The 17,776-nt window shown below is 51.6% G+C and overlaps 1 protein-coding gene across 5 annotated transcripts in view; it reads left to right on the plus strand.

Moving 5' to 3' along the window:
• PLEKHA5 (pleckstrin homology domain containing A5) overlaps window positions 1-17,776 on the plus strand; it is a 110,596-nt gene that overhangs the window by 82,273 nt on the left and 10,547 nt on the right. For 4 of the 5 annotated variants that reach the window (XM_069963630.1, XM_069963635.1, XM_069963641.1 and 1 more), the window contains 12 exons: window positions 2,260-2,325; window positions 2,519-2,599; window positions 2,675-2,824; window positions 3,723-3,824; window positions 4,192-4,297; window positions 4,463-4,509; window positions 5,486-5,600; window positions 6,327-6,442; window positions 10,190-10,399; window positions 10,482-10,601; window positions 10,884-10,978; window positions 11,140-11,354. In XM_069963630.1, coding sequence (XP_069819731.1) covers window positions 2,260-2,325; window positions 2,519-2,599; window positions 2,675-2,824; window positions 3,723-3,824; window positions 4,192-4,297; window positions 4,463-4,509; window positions 5,486-5,600; window positions 6,327-6,442; window positions 10,190-10,399; window positions 10,482-10,601; window positions 10,884-10,978; window positions 11,140-11,354 — 1,423 coding nt within the window. Of the gene's footprint in view, window positions 1-2,259; window positions 2,326-2,518; window positions 2,600-2,674; window positions 2,825-3,722; window positions 3,825-4,191; window positions 4,298-4,462; window positions 4,510-5,485; window positions 5,601-6,326; window positions 6,443-10,189; window positions 10,400-10,481; window positions 10,602-10,883; window positions 10,979-11,139; window positions 11,355-17,776 lie in introns of those variants that run through there. The other variant, XM_069963656.1, reaches the window with a different exon arrangement.

Consider the following 17,776-nt stretch of genomic DNA (forward strand, 5'->3'; position numbering starts at 1 on the left):
ACTGTACACTACTCCTGCTCATTATAGACAGGTGACCTAGCACTGTACACTACTCCTGCTCATTATAGACAGGTGTCCCGCGCTGTACACTACTCCTGCTCATTATAGACAGGTGACCTAGCGCTGCACACTACTCCTGCTCATTATAGACAGGTGTCCCAGCGCTGTACACTACTCCTGCTCATTATAGACAGGTGACCTAGCACTGTACACAACTCCTGCTCATTATAGACAGGTGACCCAGCGCTGTACACTACTCCTGCTCATTATAGACAGGTGTCCCAGCGCTGTACACTACTCCTGCTCATTATAGACAGGTGACCCAGCGCTGCACACTACTCCTCATTATAGACAGGTGACCCAGCGCTGCACACTACTCCTGCTCATTATAGACAGGTGACCCAGCGCTGTACACTACTCCTGCTCATTATAGACAGGTGTCCCAGCGCTGTACACTACTCCTGCTCATTATAGACAGGTGACCTAGCGCTGCACACTACTCCTGCTCATTATAGACAGGTGACCCAGCGCTGTACACTACTCCTGCTCATTATAGACAGGTGTCCCAGCGCTGTACACTACTCCTGCTCATTATAGACAGGTGACCCAGCGCTGTACACTACTCCTGCTCATTATAGACAGGTGTCCCAGCGCTGTACACTACTCCTGCTCATTATAGACAGGTGACCCAGCGCTGTACACTACTCCTGCTCATTATAGACAGGTGACCGAGCGCTGTACACTACTCCTGCTCATTATAGACAGGTGACCCAGCGCTGTACACTACTCCTGCTCATTATAGACAGGTGACCCAGCGCTGTACACTACTCCTGCTCATTATAGACAGGTGTCCCAGCGCTGTACACTACTCCTGCTCATTATAGACAGGTGACCCAGCGCTGTACACTACTCCTGCTCATTATAGACAGGTGACCCAGCGCTGTACACTACTCCTGCTCATTATAGACAGGTGACCCAGCGCTGTACACTACTCCTGCTCATTATAGACAGGTGACCCAGCGCTGTACACTACTCCTGCTCATTATAGACAGGTGTCCCGCGCTGTACACTACTCCTGCTCATTATAGACAGGTGTCCCAGCGCTGTACACTACTCCTGCTCATTATAGACAGGTGTCCCAGAGCTGTACACTACTTCTGCTCATTATAGACAGGTGACCTAGCACTGTACACTTCTCCTGCTCATTATAGACAGGTGACCTAGCACTGTACACTTCTCCTGCTCATTATAGACAGGTGACCTAGCACTGTACACTACTCCTGCTCATTATAGACAGGTGACCTAGCACTGTACACTACTCCTGCTCATTATAGACAGGTGTCCCAGAGCTGTACACTACTCCTGCTCATTATAGACAGGTGTCCCAGAGCTGTACACTACTTCTGCTCATTATAGACAGGTGACCTAGCACTGTACACTACTCCTGCTCATTATAGACAGGTGTCCCAGCGCTGTACACTACTCCTGCTCATTATAGACAGGTGTCCCAGAGCTGTACACTACTCCTGCTCATTATAGACAGGTGACCTAGCACTGCACACTACTCCTGCTCATTATAGACAGGTGACCTAGCACTGTACACTACTCCTGCTCATTATAGACAGGTGTCCCAGCGCTGTTGTCCCTAAGACAACACTTTCTGTGCTATCACCTTACCTGAAAAATAAAGGATAACCTTGAGCTGCTAGAGCACTGGGGCAGGAAGTCTTGTCATGGGGGCAAGGCTCACCCCTATACATGGCCCTGGTGCACTCGTCTCTCGTCTTGTGTATGCAGCACCTGGTTCCTCTGTGCTGCTGTTGGCTGTGATGGAGGAGACAATCAGAAAAAAAAGGAAAAATTGGCCGCACCTTTCTGCCTCTGTTCACACTGCAGTTTGCACGCTGCATGTGGCTTAAGTACAGACAAAAAAGAAAAACAAAGTGCAACAGCAACCTACAGGTACAAGTGCTTACTCCCCCCCGTGTACACACAATAAACACCTTATCTGTAGAGGATCTTAGCAAACTATTTGATCAAATCAAGTGTATCAGATATGGAACACGTCCCCTACAGGGCAGGCTGGAGGCCCAGGCCTGGTCCTAGGAGCTGACAGTCCGTGGCTTTAGGGGTAGATGGACAGTGTTACACAATCTTGTGTTGTGTGGATGCAGGGGTGGACCATAGGGTATGATGGGGGCCATCATCCACTCTCTGACAGGAGGTTACTGTGATATAATTGCCTCATTTCCTCCTCAGATGAATCAGGACGACTGCAGGACAGCAGCATACAAGGTGCACCGGAGCGAGGAGCTGGACATCGACGTGAGTACTGCCCCCAGGAGTTATAGTGTGCCCCCCAAATTATAGTGTAATCCCCCAGGTTGTTATAGTGCACCCACTTATCCTGGTCTTTAGGACCCTGCAGCTATCTGTATCACTGGAGCGGTACATGTTTGTGGTGCTGGTGAGGGGTCATGTGATCATTCTATTGCACTCTCTACCACCCCTCCCCCAGGCCAAGCTGAGCAGACTGTGTGAACAGGACAAAGCAGTGCAGGCCCTGGAGCAGAAGCTGCAGCAGCTACACAAGGAGAAGGTAGGAGCGCCCCCTGCAGGTGACAACCTGTCTGCTGTCTGGCTGTAGTGTGATTGCCGTCTTCTGTCCCCCCAGTACACACTGGAACAAGCGTTGCTGTCCGCCAGTCAGGAGATCGAGATGAGTGCCGACAACCCCACCGCCATCCAGAGTGTGGTGCTGCAGCGGGATGAGCTTCAGAGCGGGCTCCTCAGTACCTGCCGCGAGGTGTCCAGGGCCACGACGGTGAGTGCCACCCATCACTCCTGCTCTAGCGTGGCCACAGCCGGTGCCGTCCTCTATTCTGGTTGTAGATGAGGTTGGCGACCAGCTCTAGCGTCACCAAAGATGAGGTGTCTGGTTGGCCCTGGGCTCTAGCCTCACCACAGATGAGGCGTCTGGTTGGCGCTGGGCTCTAGCCTCACCACAGATGAGGCGTCTGGTTGGCGCTGGGCTCTAGCCTCACCACAGATGAGGCATCTGGTTGGCGCTGGGCTCTAGCCTCACCACACATGAGGCATCTGGTTGGCGCTGGGCTCTAGCCTCACCACAGATGAGGCATCTGGTTGGCGCTGGGCTCTAGCCTCACCACACATGAGGCGTCTGGTTGGCGCTGGGCTCTAGCCTCACCACAGATGAGGCGTCTGGTTGGCGCTGGGCTCTAGCCTCACCACAGATGAGGCGTCTGGTTGGCGCTGGGCTCTAGCCTCACCACAGATGAGGCGTCTGGTTGGTGCTGGGCTCTAGCATCACCACAGATGAGGCGTCTGGTTGGCGCTGGGCTCTAGCCTCACCACAGATGAGGCATCTGGTTGGCGCTGGGCTCTAGCCTCACCACAGATGAGGCATCTGGTTGGCGCTGGGCTCTAGCCTCACCACAGATGAGGCATCTGGTTGGCGCTGGGCTCTAGCCTCACCACAGATGAGGCGTCTGGTTGGCGCTGGGCTCTAGCCTCACCACACATGAGGCGTCTGGTTGGCGCTGGGCTCTAGCCTCACCACACATGAGGCGTCTGGTTGGCGCTGGGCTCTAGCATCACCACAGATGAGGCGTCTGGTTGGCGCTGGGCTCTAGCATCACCACAGATGAGGCGTCTGGTTGGCGCTTCTGCTCCCGGCACTCATCTTTGTCTCCTCTCTGCAGGAATTAGAACGATCATGGAGAGAATACGACAAGTTGGAGCGAGACGTCAGCACTGCGAGAAACCAGATGAGGGAACAGCTAGAGCGACTGGGAGAGGTGCAGGTAAGAATCTTTCTTCATCATCACCATCACCATGATCAACACTGCCATCATCACCATCATCACCAATCACTATCATCACCACCGCCATCATTATCATTATTATTATTATCATCATCATCACCATGATCACCACCGTCGTCATCATCACCATCATCATAACGATCACCATCATCATCCTCTATCATCATTATCATCACCATCATCATAAAGATCACCATCATCATCCTCTATCATCACTATCATTATCACCACCACCACCACCACCATCATCATTATTACTATCATAATCATCATTACCACCATCCATTATCATGGTGGGGCTCGGTGGGCGCTCGCCTTGTGCTCACCTTGTGCTCTGTGTCCTCAGACTGAGTCGTCCGGGATCCAGCGAGCTCAGATGCAGAAAGAGATCTGGAGGATTCAGGATGTGATGGAAGGTCTGAGCAAACATAAGCAGCGGAGGCCAGAGACAGGTGACCCCACACTCTACTCACTATGTCCATATGCTGGTGGAGCAGAGCTGTAGTGTATAGGGGAGTCATAGCTGTGTGCTGGTGGAGCAGAGCTGTAGTGTTAAGTATGGGGATATGGAGAGGTATTGGGGGTTTCATATCACGTTGTCTGGTGATGTTTTGCAGGTGACTCGGACCCCCAGCCGCTCTCGTCAGGGATGAGTCCGGGGGAGGTGAGTGATTGCAGAGGAGGTCATTATTCTGCACACGCTCCCTCCGGGGCCACACGTATAAACTTCATGGGGAGGGATGGTCAGATGTGGTGCATGATGGGAAATGTTATGTCTCTGTATCATCGGGCTGTGATCACATGACTCTGGTATCTGTGACACTATTGGGCTGTGATCACATGACTCCTGTGCCTGTGACATCATTAGGCTGTGATCACATGACTCCTGTATCTGTATATGACATCATCAGACTTTGATCACATGACTCTTGTGCCTGTATGTGACATCATTGGGCTGTGATCACATGACTCCTGTATCTGTGACATTATCGGGCTGTGATCACATGACTCCAGTGTCTGTGGCCTGTAGATGTGGTATCAGCCTTGTGTGCAGTGAGCCCCCTAGTGGTGCGATGAGGTCATGTATGATGGCTGTGTGCTGTGCCTCCTGGTAACGTCCTGTTCTGCCATCTCCAGGAAGAGGAGCTAGTTCCTCCGCGTCCTCCGCTCCCTCGCTCCTATGACTTTGCTGACGCCGCTCCCTCTCTTCCCCATTTACCAAGTGACAGCAGCTCCTCGTTGCTGTGTTACAGCCGGGGCCCCGTCCAACTCCCCGACGACAAGACCGCCCATCACATCCAGGTCTATCAAAGGAATGGATCCTACAGTGTAAGGGGGGGCGCCGCCACCTGTCTGTCACGTCATCTCATCCCACCGGTCATCTGCTGCAGGGTTGTTAAAGTGTATCCACTGCACTCCTGTCATCTCCCCCGCTCCACGTGAATGCCAAGAAATGAGGCCTGCTCCATGGATGATTCCATCCTCATCTTGGGGGGGGATGAAGGGTCTCTGTGGGGGGCTCACTCCATGCCAGTGGTGGTGGTTCACCATCCTGATCATGCTTGGTGCCACCTCCTCCCATCTACCCTCCACTTCAGCCGATCCTTCTAACCACCCACTTCATCATTACTGTGTTCCAGGGGCCCGACTACAGATTGTACAAGAGTGAGCCCGAACTGACCACCGTGGCCGAGGTGGATGAGTCCAATGGAGAAGACAAGACTGACCTGGACAAGGAAGCTGCAGGCAGCAAAGGTTCTTGACTCTCGTGGGCCGCGTGACTGCTGCGTGTGGGCCGCGTGACTGCTGCGTGTGGGCCGCGTGACTGCTGCGTGTGGGCCGCGTGACTGCTGCGTGTGGGCCGCGTGACTGCTGCGTGTGGGCCGCGTGACTGCTGCGTGTGGGCCGCGAGACTGCTGCGTGTGGGCCGCGAGACTGCTGCGTGTGGGCCGCGAGACTGCTGCGTGTGGGCCGCGAGACTGCTGCGTGTGGGCCGCGAGACTGCTGCGTGTGGGCCGCGTGACTGCTGCGTGTGGGCCGCGTGACTGCTGCGTGTGGGCCGCGTGACTGCTGCGTGTGGGTTGCGTGACTGCTGCGTGTGGGTTGCGTGACTGCTGCGTGTGGACCATATGGAGGGTATATGTGAACCACATGGCGATTACATGAGGACTGTGTGGCGGTTATATATATAACCTTATATATAAAGGTATTATCCAGCATTTGAAAAACATAGCCACTTTCTTCCAAAAACAGCACCACTTTTGCCTCCAGTTTGTTTGGAGGTTTGCCTCCCACTTCCGTTGAAGTGAATCGAGCTTAATTCCAAACCACACCTGACCTGGCGATGAGAGTGGTGCTATCTCTGGAAGAAAGTGGCTATGTTTTTAAAATGCTTTAAAACCCCCTTAAATATTCCTAATTTTCACCATCTTTCTGGGCGCTGCAGTCTACCCATTCTATATGTTCTTCTGTTCTCTCTAGGATCACACTTTCCGATAGGTGTTGTACCCCCAAGGACCAAATCTCCCCAGCTGGAGTCCACCACTATAGCGTCCTACGTCACCTTACGCAAGAGCAAGAAGCTGGACACTAAATCGGTACATAACAAATCTGGGGAAAGATGGTGTCTGGGGCGGCCTGGAGAGAAAATGGCAGAGATTGTGGCTGGTGGGGCAAAAGATGTTGTCTGGATTGGCTGGGAGAAGAAATGGGGGTTTCCTTCTCAGATGCTGATAAGGGTGGGGTGTGGTTCTCTGGAGCTCCTCCTCAAATGTGTTGATTTTGGGTGTGGTTCCTGGGAGCTGCTCCTCCTCAGATGCGTGTTGGTTGGGGTGTGGTTCTCGAATGCTCCTTCTCAGATGTGTGTTGGTTGGGGTGTGGTTCTCAGATACTCCTCCTCGGATGTGTGTTGGTTGGGGTGTGGTTCTCCGGTGCTTCTCCTCTGATGTGTGGTGGTTGGGGTGTGGTTCTCCGATGCTCCTCCTCTGATGTGTGTTGGTTGGGGTGTGGTTCTCCGGTGCTTCTCCTCTGATGCGTGTTGGTTGGGGTGTGGTTCTTCGGTGCTCCTCTTCGGATGTGTGTTGGTTGGGGTGTGGTTCTCCGATGCTCCTCCTCGGATGTGTGTTGGTTGGGGTGTGGTTCTCAGATACTCCTCCTTGGATGTGTGTTTTGGTGTGGTTCTCCGGTGCTCTTCCACAAATGCGTGTTGGTTGGGGTGTTGTTCCCTGAAGCTCCCTGGGATGCGAGTTGGTTGGGGTGTGGTTCTCCGGTGCTCCTCCTCTGATGCGTGTTGGTTGGGGTGTGGTTCTTCGGTGCTCCTCCTAGGATGTGTGTTGGTTGGGGTGTGGTTCTCCGATGCTCCTCCTCTGATGCGTGTTGGTTGGGGTGTGGTTCTTCGGTGCTCCTCTTCGGATGTGTGTTGGTTGGGGTGTGGTTCTCCGATGCTCCTCCTCGGATGTGTGTTGGTTGGGGTGTGGTTCTCAGATACTCCTCCTTGGATGTGTGTTTTGGTGTGGTTCTCCGGTGCTCTTCCACAAATGCGTGTTGGTTGGGGTGTTGTTCCCTGAAGCTCCCTGGGATGCGAGTTGGTTGGGGTGTGGTTCTCCGGTGCTCCTCCTCTGATGCGTGTTGGTTGGGGTGTGGTTCTTCGGTGCTCCTCCTAGGATGTGTGGTGGTTGGGGTGTGGTTCTCCGATGCTCCTCCTCTGATGTGTGGTGGTTGGGGTGTGGTTCTCCGGTGCTCCTCCTCTGATGTGTGGTGGTTGGGGTGTGGTTCTCCGATGCTCCTCCTCTGATGTGTGGTAGTTGGGGTGTGGTTCTCCGATGCTCCTCCTCTGATGTGTGGTGGTTGGGGTGTGGTTCTTCGGTGCTCCTTCTCTGATGTGTGGTGGTTGGGGTGTGGTTCTTCGGTGCTCCTCCTCGGATGTGTGTTGGTTGGGGTGTGGTTCTCCGGTGCTCCTCCTCTGATGTGTGGTGGTTGGAGTGTGGTTCTTCGGTGCTCCTCCTCGGATGTGTGGTGGTTGGGGTGTGGTTCTTCGGTGCTCCTCCTAGGATGTGTGTTGGTTGGGGTGTGGTTCTTCGATGCTCCTCCTCTGATGTGTGGTGGTTGGGGTGTGGTTCTTCGGTGCTCCTTCTCTGATGGATGCGTGTTGGTTGGGGTGTGGTTCTCTGGTGCTCCTTCTCTGATGGATGCGTGTTGGTTGGGGTGTGGTTCTCCGATGCTCCTCCTCTGATGCGTGTTGGTTGGGGTGTGGTTCTCCGATGCTCCTCCTCGGATGTGTGGTGGTTGGGGTGTGGTTCTTCGGTGCTCCTCCTAGGATGTGTGTTGGTTGGGGTGTGGTTCTTCGATGCTCCTCCTCTGATGTGTGGTGGTTGGGGTGTGGTTCTTCGGTGCTCCTTCTCTGATGGATGCGTGTTGGTTGGGGTGTGGTTCTCTGGTGCTCCTTCTCTGATGGATGCGTGTTGGTTGGGGTGTGGTTCTCCGATGCTCCTCCTCTGATGTGTGGTGGTTGGGGTGTGGTTCTTCGGTGCTCCTCCTAGGATGTGTGGTGGTTGGAGTGTGGTTCTTCGATGCTCCTCCTCTGATGTGTGGTGGTTGGGGTGTGGTTCTCCGGTGCTCCTTCTCTGATGGATGCGTGTTGGTTGGGGTGTGGTTCTCCGATGCTCCTCCTCTGATGTGTGGTGGTTGGGGTGTGGTTCTTCGGTGCTCCTCCTCGGATGTGTGGTGGTTGGGGTGTGGTTCTTCGGTGCTCCTCCTCTGATGTGTGGTGGATGGGGTGTGGTTCTTCGGTGCTCCTCCTAGGATGTGTGTTGGTTGGGGTGTGGTTCTTCGATGCTCCTCTGATGTGTGGTGGTTGGGGTGTGGTTCTTCGATGCTCCTCCTCGGATGTGTGGTGGTTGGGGTGTGGTTCTCCGGTGCTCCTTCTCTGATGGATGCGTGTTGGTTGGGGTGTGGTTCTCCGATGCTCCTCCTCTGATGTGTGGTAGTTGGGGTGTGGTTCTCCGATGCTCCTCCTCGGATGTGTGGTGGTTGGGGTGTGGTTCTTCGGTGCTCCTCCTTGGATGTGTGGTGGTTGGGGTGTGGTTCTTCGGTGCTCCTCCTTGGATGTGTGGTGGTTGGGGTGTGGTTTCCCGGTGATGTGGGGTTTAAGGCAATTCTGTTAAAAGAAAAACATATATGTAGTAAGTAGATGCAATGCTCTGTAGTGATGGTAGTTGCTGCTGAGAGGGAGCCCCCTCAATCTCCCTCTCTTAGCTGCTGCTTTCTTGTAACTTTTTCAAGGCTATCCTGTCTGGGCGTAACATCAAAAACATCAGATTCTCTTTCAGTATATGTGACAAAAGGTGCAGTAGTAGAGACAGGCTTTGTAACTTCTGCTAGGACAAGGCGGCCTGTATTTTGTTATTGTTTTCTTGTCCTTATCTTTGCTTATAACAAGCTGCTTACCACTCAGTAAAGGCCCAACTCTAGAAGCAAACGAGTGCTGTGAGTGCTCGTTTGCTCCTCGTTCCCCGCTCGCTGCTCCCGCTATTCCACGGCGCAGCAGCGAGCGGGTGAGTCCATGGGAAGCTGCGAGGGGGGCTGCCCTGGTGATCGCTGATCCTATTCTACGGAGCGACGGCAGCAGATCGCTGCTATAGAAGTTGTTTGTCTTTCAACATGTTGAAAGACAAACTACTTCAACGATCAGCCGACATGAACGATGTCGGCTGATCGTTGCCTCCTATTCCATGGGAAAATTATCGGCCGAATACGGACGATAATCGTTCCGTGGAATAGGGCCTTCTCACAGAAGCTTCTCACAAAGAGTTGTCTCATGTCCTTTCTGATATCAGGCAGAATGCAGCTGTCTCCGCTTAAAGGGGTGTTTCAGGAAAATTTTAGTCTGACCCCTGAACACCCCAGCAATCTCTGTATTGGACCCAGCCGGCTCTGTTACGCATAGAGTCCCGGATCGACATGCGACCCGCGGCTCTATTTATTCCTATAGAGCGACGGACAGAGCTGAGTATGCCGGAAGAGCGATGTACTCTGCTCTTTCCGTCATTCCATAGAAATGAATAGTGCTGACCCCAGGGTTCTATTCATAACAGAAGCGGTGGGGTCCGATACAGAGATCGCCTGGGGGCTCAGGGGTCAGACCCCTCCCCGCAGTCTCCTTCCTTTCCCCTTGTGGATCCTGTGGATAGGGGAACAGTAATTTTTCCCGGAATTTGACTGCACTCAGGTATGCTTGTGTCAGGTGTTGGTACCTGAACGGATCAGATGTGGTTCCACAGAGCTCCTCTCTTTGGGGTCGTGTTACATCAGCCACATAGATGACACTTTCTTCCTTTCTCTTTAAGGAGCGGCCTCGGAGTGCGGTGGAACATCTCTGTCTGACCGAGAGCCCCCGACCGCGCATGACGCTGGAGGAGCAGCTGGAGAGAATGCGCAGACATCAGGCTGCATGCCTCAAGGAGAAGAAGAAGGGCCTCAATTTTCTGGGGTCCTCTGACCAATCTCCATCATGGAGCCCGTCCTTCTCCAGGGAGAACTCATTAAAACTGATGCAGGTAAAGAATTAAATATTCACGGAATGGGGAACACTATCTCCCTGCACTGCGCACCATGCATGACACAGCTCTGCAATTCCAGCTGCGGAAAAGGGAGGAGACCATCCCGCAGGAAGGAGAGACGCCATCACCAGCAAAAGACCTCGCCAATATGAAGGAGCCGACTGGAGCACCGGGGTCTCCAGCAAGCAGTGATAGGGAGGTTAGTGCCCTGGGAAGACCGGAGTGGAGCAGCCACTATGGGGGAGGGCTGGGGCAGTCACTGTGGAGGAGGGGTGGGGCAGTCACTGTGGGGGAGGGGTGGAGCAGTCACTGTGGAGGAGGGGTGGGAATTTATTTCCCCCCCCCCCAAATTGATCCCCTCCCCCCTGGAATTGATCCCCTCCCCCCTGGCCCCCTGGAATTGATCCTCTCCCATCTCCACTGTGCCCACTTGGCCCCGGTCTGGTTCCTCATGCTGTCATGTCCTCCCTTCTCTCTGCAGTCAGGAGATGTCAGTACAGAGAAGTCTCCTGCACATGAAGCCAAAGAAGACGGAGCAGAAGATTCAGAGCCGGCGCCAGAGACCCACAGCAACTGGTGAGTAGTGGAGCCCCAGTATGGCTGCTGCTCGGGGCGCATGGTGCTGGCGAGGGTGCATCTGCTGTATATCCTGGTCACACTCTGGCTCCACAGCTCCCCTATGTTCAGTACACAGGACTCTCCCTGCACTTTGTATAACAGGAGTTTCTGTTTTCCAGTTTACAAGGTCTGGCTACTGTTCCGAAACACAAGAGTGATGGGGTGGAGAGTGAGAGCGCGGTGCGGGAGGCAGAGCGCAGCGGCATCCTCTTCTCCTATGACTTCTCTGCGGATACACTGAGGAGACAGACGGTGGTGGACGGAACAAGCAGTGCCCTACCACATACACTCATGGCTGCCAGGGTTAGCACCTTAGAAGGATTCCTTCCAGAAGGTGAATGAGCCGGACAGTGCAGAGGGTGGGTGAGAGGGTGGGTGAGTGGGACCGTGCAGAGGGTGGGCGAGAGGGTCTGTGGATGAGAGGGACTGTGCAGAGGGTGGACAACAAGGATGGTGGGTGAGAGAGACAGTGCAGAGGGTGGGCAACAAGGATGGTTGGTGAGTGGGACCGTGCAGAGGGTGGGCGAGAGGGTCTGTGGATGAGAGGGACTGTGCAGAGGGTGGACAACAAGGACTGTGGGTGAGAGGGATAGTGCAGAGGGTGGACAACAAGGACTGTGGGTGAGAGGGACTGTGCAGAGGATGGGCGAGAGGGATAGTGGATGAGAGGGACTGTGCAGAGGGTGGGCGAGAGGGTCTGTGGATGAGAGGGACTGTGCAGAGGGTGGACAACAAGGATGGTGGGTGAGAGGGACTGTGCAGAGGATGGACAACAAGGATGGTGGGTGAGAGAGACAATGCAGAGGGTGGGCGAGAGGGATAGTGCAGAGGGTGGACAACAAGGACTGTGGGTGAGAGGGACAGTGCAGAGGGTGGACAACAAGGACTGTGGGTGAGAGGGATAGTGCAGAGGGTGGACAACAAGGACTGTGGGTGAGAGGGACTGTGCAGAGGGTGGACAACAAGGACTGTGGGTGAGAGGGACTGTGCAGAGGGTGGACAACAAGGACTGTGGGTGAGAGGGACTGTGCAGAGGGTGGACAACAAGGACTGTGGGTGAGAGGGATAGTGCAGAGGGTGGACAACAAGGACTGTGGGTGAGAGGGACTGTGCAGAGGGTGGGTGAGAGGGACAGTGCAGAGGGTGGGTGAGAGGGACAGTGCAGAGGGTGGACAACAAGCATGGTGGGTGAGCCGGACCCCTCCTAGATGTGACTGATATATATATATATATATATATATATATATATATATATATATACATATATACCCCTCCTAGGTGTGACTGATATATATGTGTGTATCAGTCACATCTAGGAGGGGGATGTATAAAATTTACTCGCCTGAAATTTTTAATTTGAAGGCAGCACACTAATGGGTTAATGGATTCCCGTTGACCCGGCACAGAAGGGGTTAATCTAGCAATAAACACAAATAGATTAATACCGCACACCTGGTAACCCCCTATAAGAGCCCCAAGGAAACCACAGAACACTGTATTGTATGCAAGCAATATTTATTGGGGGGGGGGGATATTGTGCTGCCTTTGGACTCCAGGAAATAAAAATTTCAGGCGAGTAAATTTTATACTTCCTGATCGTCCTCAGGCAGCACACTAATGGGACATTCAAAGCAATGAACTTAAGAGGGGAGGGTATTGAGATTTACTGCTCCTTGTAGCACGCTCATGCCAAAGGCTGAACCCTCGGAAGATGTAATATCAAGTCGGTAATGCTTGATGAAGGTAGACGGTGTGGACCAAGTGGCGGCTTTGCAGATTTGGTCTAGCGGAATCTGGCATTTTTCAGCCCAGGATGTAGCAGTTGACCTAGTTGAGTGGGCCCGAATTGATAGTGGTGATTCGAGTCCTACTGAAGAGTAGCAATGTCGGATTAGATCTTTGGTCCAGGGAGCTAAAGAAGCTTTACTTGCTTTCTTACCTTTGTTCTCGCCACACATTTGAACAAACAAGGCTTCCGTCTGTCTGAAAGGGGCTGTTTTTTCCAAGTATTTTTTAATGGATTCTTGATGTCTAATAAATGCAATGTTTGATCTTCAGTTTGACCTACCACGGGTAGGACTATTTCTTGATTTAAATTAGCCATAGAAGGTACTTTTGGCAAGAAACCAGGCATGGTTCTTAGGACCACTTTATCATTGAGGAGCTTGAGATATGGATCTTTGCAAGAAAGTGCATGTAGTTCACTTATTCTCCTGGCCGACGTTACTGCGATCAAAAACAACGTTTTCCATGATATCCACTTTAGTTCTGTATCCTCAATTGGTTCAAACGGCTGCTCTGTCAGACATTTGAGCACGATGGTAAGATCCCAGGTAGGTACAGGATTATGGTAACTGGGTCTGAGTTTTGCAATGACTCTGAAGAATCTTGATATTAGAGGAGTTTTAGAAAAAAGGCCATCTAGGTGAGCGTTAATAGCCGTTAGATGGACTTTTAGAGTATTAGGCTTTAAGCCTTTCTGAAACCCCTCTTGCAGAAACTGGAGAACAGATGATATCTCTTTCATTCTTCTGTTGTTGGAGACACACCATGTGGAGTAGATGTTCCAAACTCTAGAATAGACCTTCATAGTAGTTGTTTTTCTTGAGGCTAAGAGAGTCCGCACAACTTCATCTGAAAGGCCCTGAGCTTTTAAGGCGTGGAGTTCATGTTCCATGCTGTTAGATGAAGTTTGGGCAAGTGCGGATGTAGAAGGCCGTTCTGCTGTAACAGATCTTTGCGGAGAGGTAGCTTCCAGAATACGCCTTTCGAAAGACTCCACGCAAGAGGAAACCAGGCCGGCGGGGCCAATATGGCAGAATGACTATTGCCCTGACCTTCTCGTCCCGAATCTTTTTCAGGACTCTTGGTATGAGTGGAAATGGTGGAAACGCATAGATGAAGATTCTGGTCCAGGAGAGTGATAGACCGTCCACTGCGAATGGATGATTCTTCCTGGATAGAGAACAGAACTGATCTAGCTTCGTATTGAGATGATTGGCCATCACGTCCACCTGAGGCCGTCCCCATAACTCCACTATTCTGTTGAAGACTGCTGTGTTTAATTCCCACTCGCCTTGCAGTAATGTCTTCCTGCTCAAAAGATCTGCTGTAACATTGAGTGAGCCCTTGATATGGACTGCTGATATTTGCAGAAGATTGGCTTCGGCCCATGACATGAGGCGAGTGCGTTCCAACTGGAGAGATTGGCTTCTGGTTCCTCCTTGTTTGTTTATATAGAACACAGCAGTGATGTTGTCCGTCTGAATCTGAACTGCTTTGTTGAGGAGGATGTACTGGAAATGATACAGCACTAATCTGATCGCTCTCAGCTCCCTCATATTGGACGTGAGCCTCTGGTCTTGATAGGACCACTTGCGCTGAACCCACAGAGAGCGCAAGAGGGCACCCGCATGAGGGAACCCACAGAGAGCCTACATGGGCACCCCAACCGGAGCCTGAGGCATCCGTAGTGAGGACTACTTGATGCTGGGGTAGTAGACTTTTCCCTTTCGTGAGGCGAGAGCGTGTCAGCCACCAAGTTAGATCCTGTTTGACCAGGTGAGAGACAGGAATCATTCTTTCTAGATCCTCTGAACATCTCTCCCATCGAGCGAGAATGTGTCTTTGTAGAACCCTGATGTGAGCTCTCGCCCATTGGACTGCTTCTATGGCTGAGGTAAGCATGCCTAGGGTTCTCATGGCAAAGCGGATGGTGCAACGATCCATGCTAATCAGAGTGTTCACCGTGTTCTTTATCTTCATCACTCTCTCTGGTGAGAGAAAAAGTTGCATCTGTAGAGAGTCTATGACGAAGCCAAGATAAGTCAACCTTGTTGATGGGGTTGGATTTCTTGAGGTTTATGAGAAACCCATGATCCTGAAGAGACATCATTGTCTGATTCAGATGAAGCATCAGAGTCTCCCTGGATGACGCGGTTATAAGCCAGTCGTCCAGGTACGGGGTAACACATATACCCTGCTCTCTCAGGTCCGCTGTTAAGACGACTGCAATCTTTGTGAACACCCGTGGGGCTGATGTAATACCGAACGGCAGACAGGTGAACTGAAGATGGACCACTCTCTTCTGATGTAGAAATGCCACCCTGAGGTATTTTCTGTGCTGTTTTAGGATTGGTACATGCAGGTACGCATCTTGTAAGTCGATGGTGGCCATGAAATCTCCTTGTTGCATTGACAGAACTGCTGTCTGAATCGTTTCCATTCTGAATTTTTTCTTTAAGAAGAATTTGTTGAGGTAGGTGAGATTGATCACCAGTCTCCAAGTCCCTCCGGACTTCGGTACAGCAAATATTGGCGAATACACTCCCAGATTCCTCTCCTGAGGAGGTACTTCCTCCAGAGCATTCTTCTGAATGAATTCCTGAAGGAGCTGATGTATGACTTGGTTGTTTCCTCTGTTGAGGATAAATCGGTCTGGAGGAAAGTCTTTTAGTTCTAGGCAATAACCTCTTTGTAGAGTGGAGTTTACCCAGGCATCTGATGATGTTGTTGACCAGACCGAAGCAAAATCTAGGAGCCGTGCACCAACCGGAGGGGACGGGGACCTGGCGTCACATGCGCTCATCCTTTGTGGCGTCAGACTTTTTCTTTGAAGATCCAGGCCGCTGCTGCTGCTTCCTGATCTGTCCTCTTCCTCTGGAGGGGCGGAAATTATACTGTCTTTTTGGTGACCTTGTATAAGAGGTTTTAAATGGTTTAAAGGTCTTCTTCCTTGGAAAAAATGATCCTTTATTATTATTTAATTTATTAAGGATAGATTCCAGTTGTGGCCCAAACAGTGAGGAAGGGTGGAAAGGAAGGGATACAAAGTGATATTTAGACAGAATGTCCCCTTCCCACAACTTCAGCCAAAGCGCACGCCTTGCAGCGTTGGACAACGCCATACATCTGGAAGAGTATTTTAAGGCGTCCATAGGTGCGTCACATAAAAAAATCTGCCGCGGTCTTCATCAGGGACAAATCTTTGAGTAAGTCCTCTCTCGGTACTCCATCTTCAATGTCATGTGATAGTTGACTTAACCAAACTCGAAGCGATCTGGCTACTGGAATGCTTGTCATGGAGATCTTTGAGGAACTAGCTGCGGCTGCATAGGTCTTTTTGCACAACGTATCTGCTTTTCTTTCCATTGGATCTGAGAGTAAAGCTGACTCTTCCGCCGGAAAATAAGCTTTTTTGGAAAGTTGTGCCGCCGGTTGATCCATCTTTGGAGGATTGGCCCATTCATCTGTAACTTCAGGATCCAGCCTGTGGGTGGATTTGAATTTGGCATTAGACTGAGATCTCTCAGGTTTAGCCCATTCCTTCTGAACATGCCCTTAATGATCGGGTGAGTAGGAAAAACTTTGTTTTAATTGGAGGGAAATAGAAGAGCTGATCTTTTTTGCGTTTGTGAGAAATATCTTTATCAGTATACAGTATACAGTAGTACAGTATTTTTTACTGCGGAGAGCAGTTTGGGCATTGAGTCCTTCTGTAACAGGCACACTTCCTCCAAAGCCTCCCAATCTGACTCCTCAGATGAGTCCTGCTCAGTGTCTCCTCCTCTGGCTGAGGTAGGAGGTGCAGGTGAGGCAGGCTTATGCTTCTTTGCTTTATTCCCTTGCAGAACAGCACTTTTAACATCTTTGAAGGTGTCAGTGAGTTGGTCTTTAAACCACACTAGGAAATCTTGTCTTGTGATGAAGACATACATAGAGAGCACCCATCCTGCTCCCATGATTCTGGTAGTGGCTGGCCACAGTTAGCACACAAAGTGTGCCGTCATTTCCTGCTCCTTTTACCCCTGTAGTGGGACATCTGGAAAAGATCAAGGAACAAGGGGTGAGATGACATCTATATGTAAAGCAGGAGGCCGCCCAGACCATAACATTTACCTCTAGACACCCAAGGGAACTGCTGCCTAGGCAGAGCGTTGTCCCTGGATGCTAATGCCATGTTTTTATACCTGCTGCGGCTCGCGCATGCGCAGCGCGCAGTTCCGGACGCCAGTGACGTCATCCTCAGGACCGGACATGCGCAGACGGCAGTGAAACCGCGCGGCGCCATCTTGGAAAAGGGCCGCATCGCATGGGCGGCTTCAGACATGCATGTAAGTGCTGCTATTGAATCTTACCATGTCAGACGTCAGACCGGTTGTCAGTCACGCGCAGGAGAGGATCCAGGCGTCGCACCGCCATGTTGGAGGTGGCAAAAGTCGCCAGTGGCACATGAAGCAGAGGTAAACCGTTCAGGGGCCAGGAAAAGTTTGGCATGAAAGTCTGCAAGGTGTAAAAAAGCCTTTAATCCCACTTTGCAGCTCAGCCAGGCGTGGGAACAGCTGAGGGACCAAGATAACCCTGGTATACGGCTGTATATATGTATCAGACCCCAGGGACTGGACCAGGCACAGTATAGAGGTTGATTTTTATTGATTATTTCTTCTGAGAAAACCATCCTTCTGTCCGAGAAGAGAAAAAAATACAGTGTTCTGTGGTTTCCTTAAGGCTCTTATAGGGGGTTACCAGGTGTGCGGTATTAATCTATTTGTGTTTATTGCTAGATTAACCCCTTCTGTGCCAGGTCAACGGGAACCCATTAACCCATTAGTGTGCTGCCTGAGGACGATCAGGATATAGATTTTATATATATATATATATATCTCCCCCTCCTAGATGTGACTGATACATACCCCTCCTAGATGTGACTGATATACACCCCTCCTAGATGTGACTGATTATATATCTATATGTGTG

This window comes from Dendropsophus ebraccatus, chromosome 1 (assembly GCF_027789765.1).
Source record: "Dendropsophus ebraccatus isolate aDenEbr1 chromosome 1, aDenEbr1.pat, whole genome shotgun sequence".
In the NCBI taxonomy this organism is placed as follows: domain Eukaryota; kingdom Metazoa; phylum Chordata; class Amphibia; order Anura; family Hylidae; genus Dendropsophus; species Dendropsophus ebraccatus.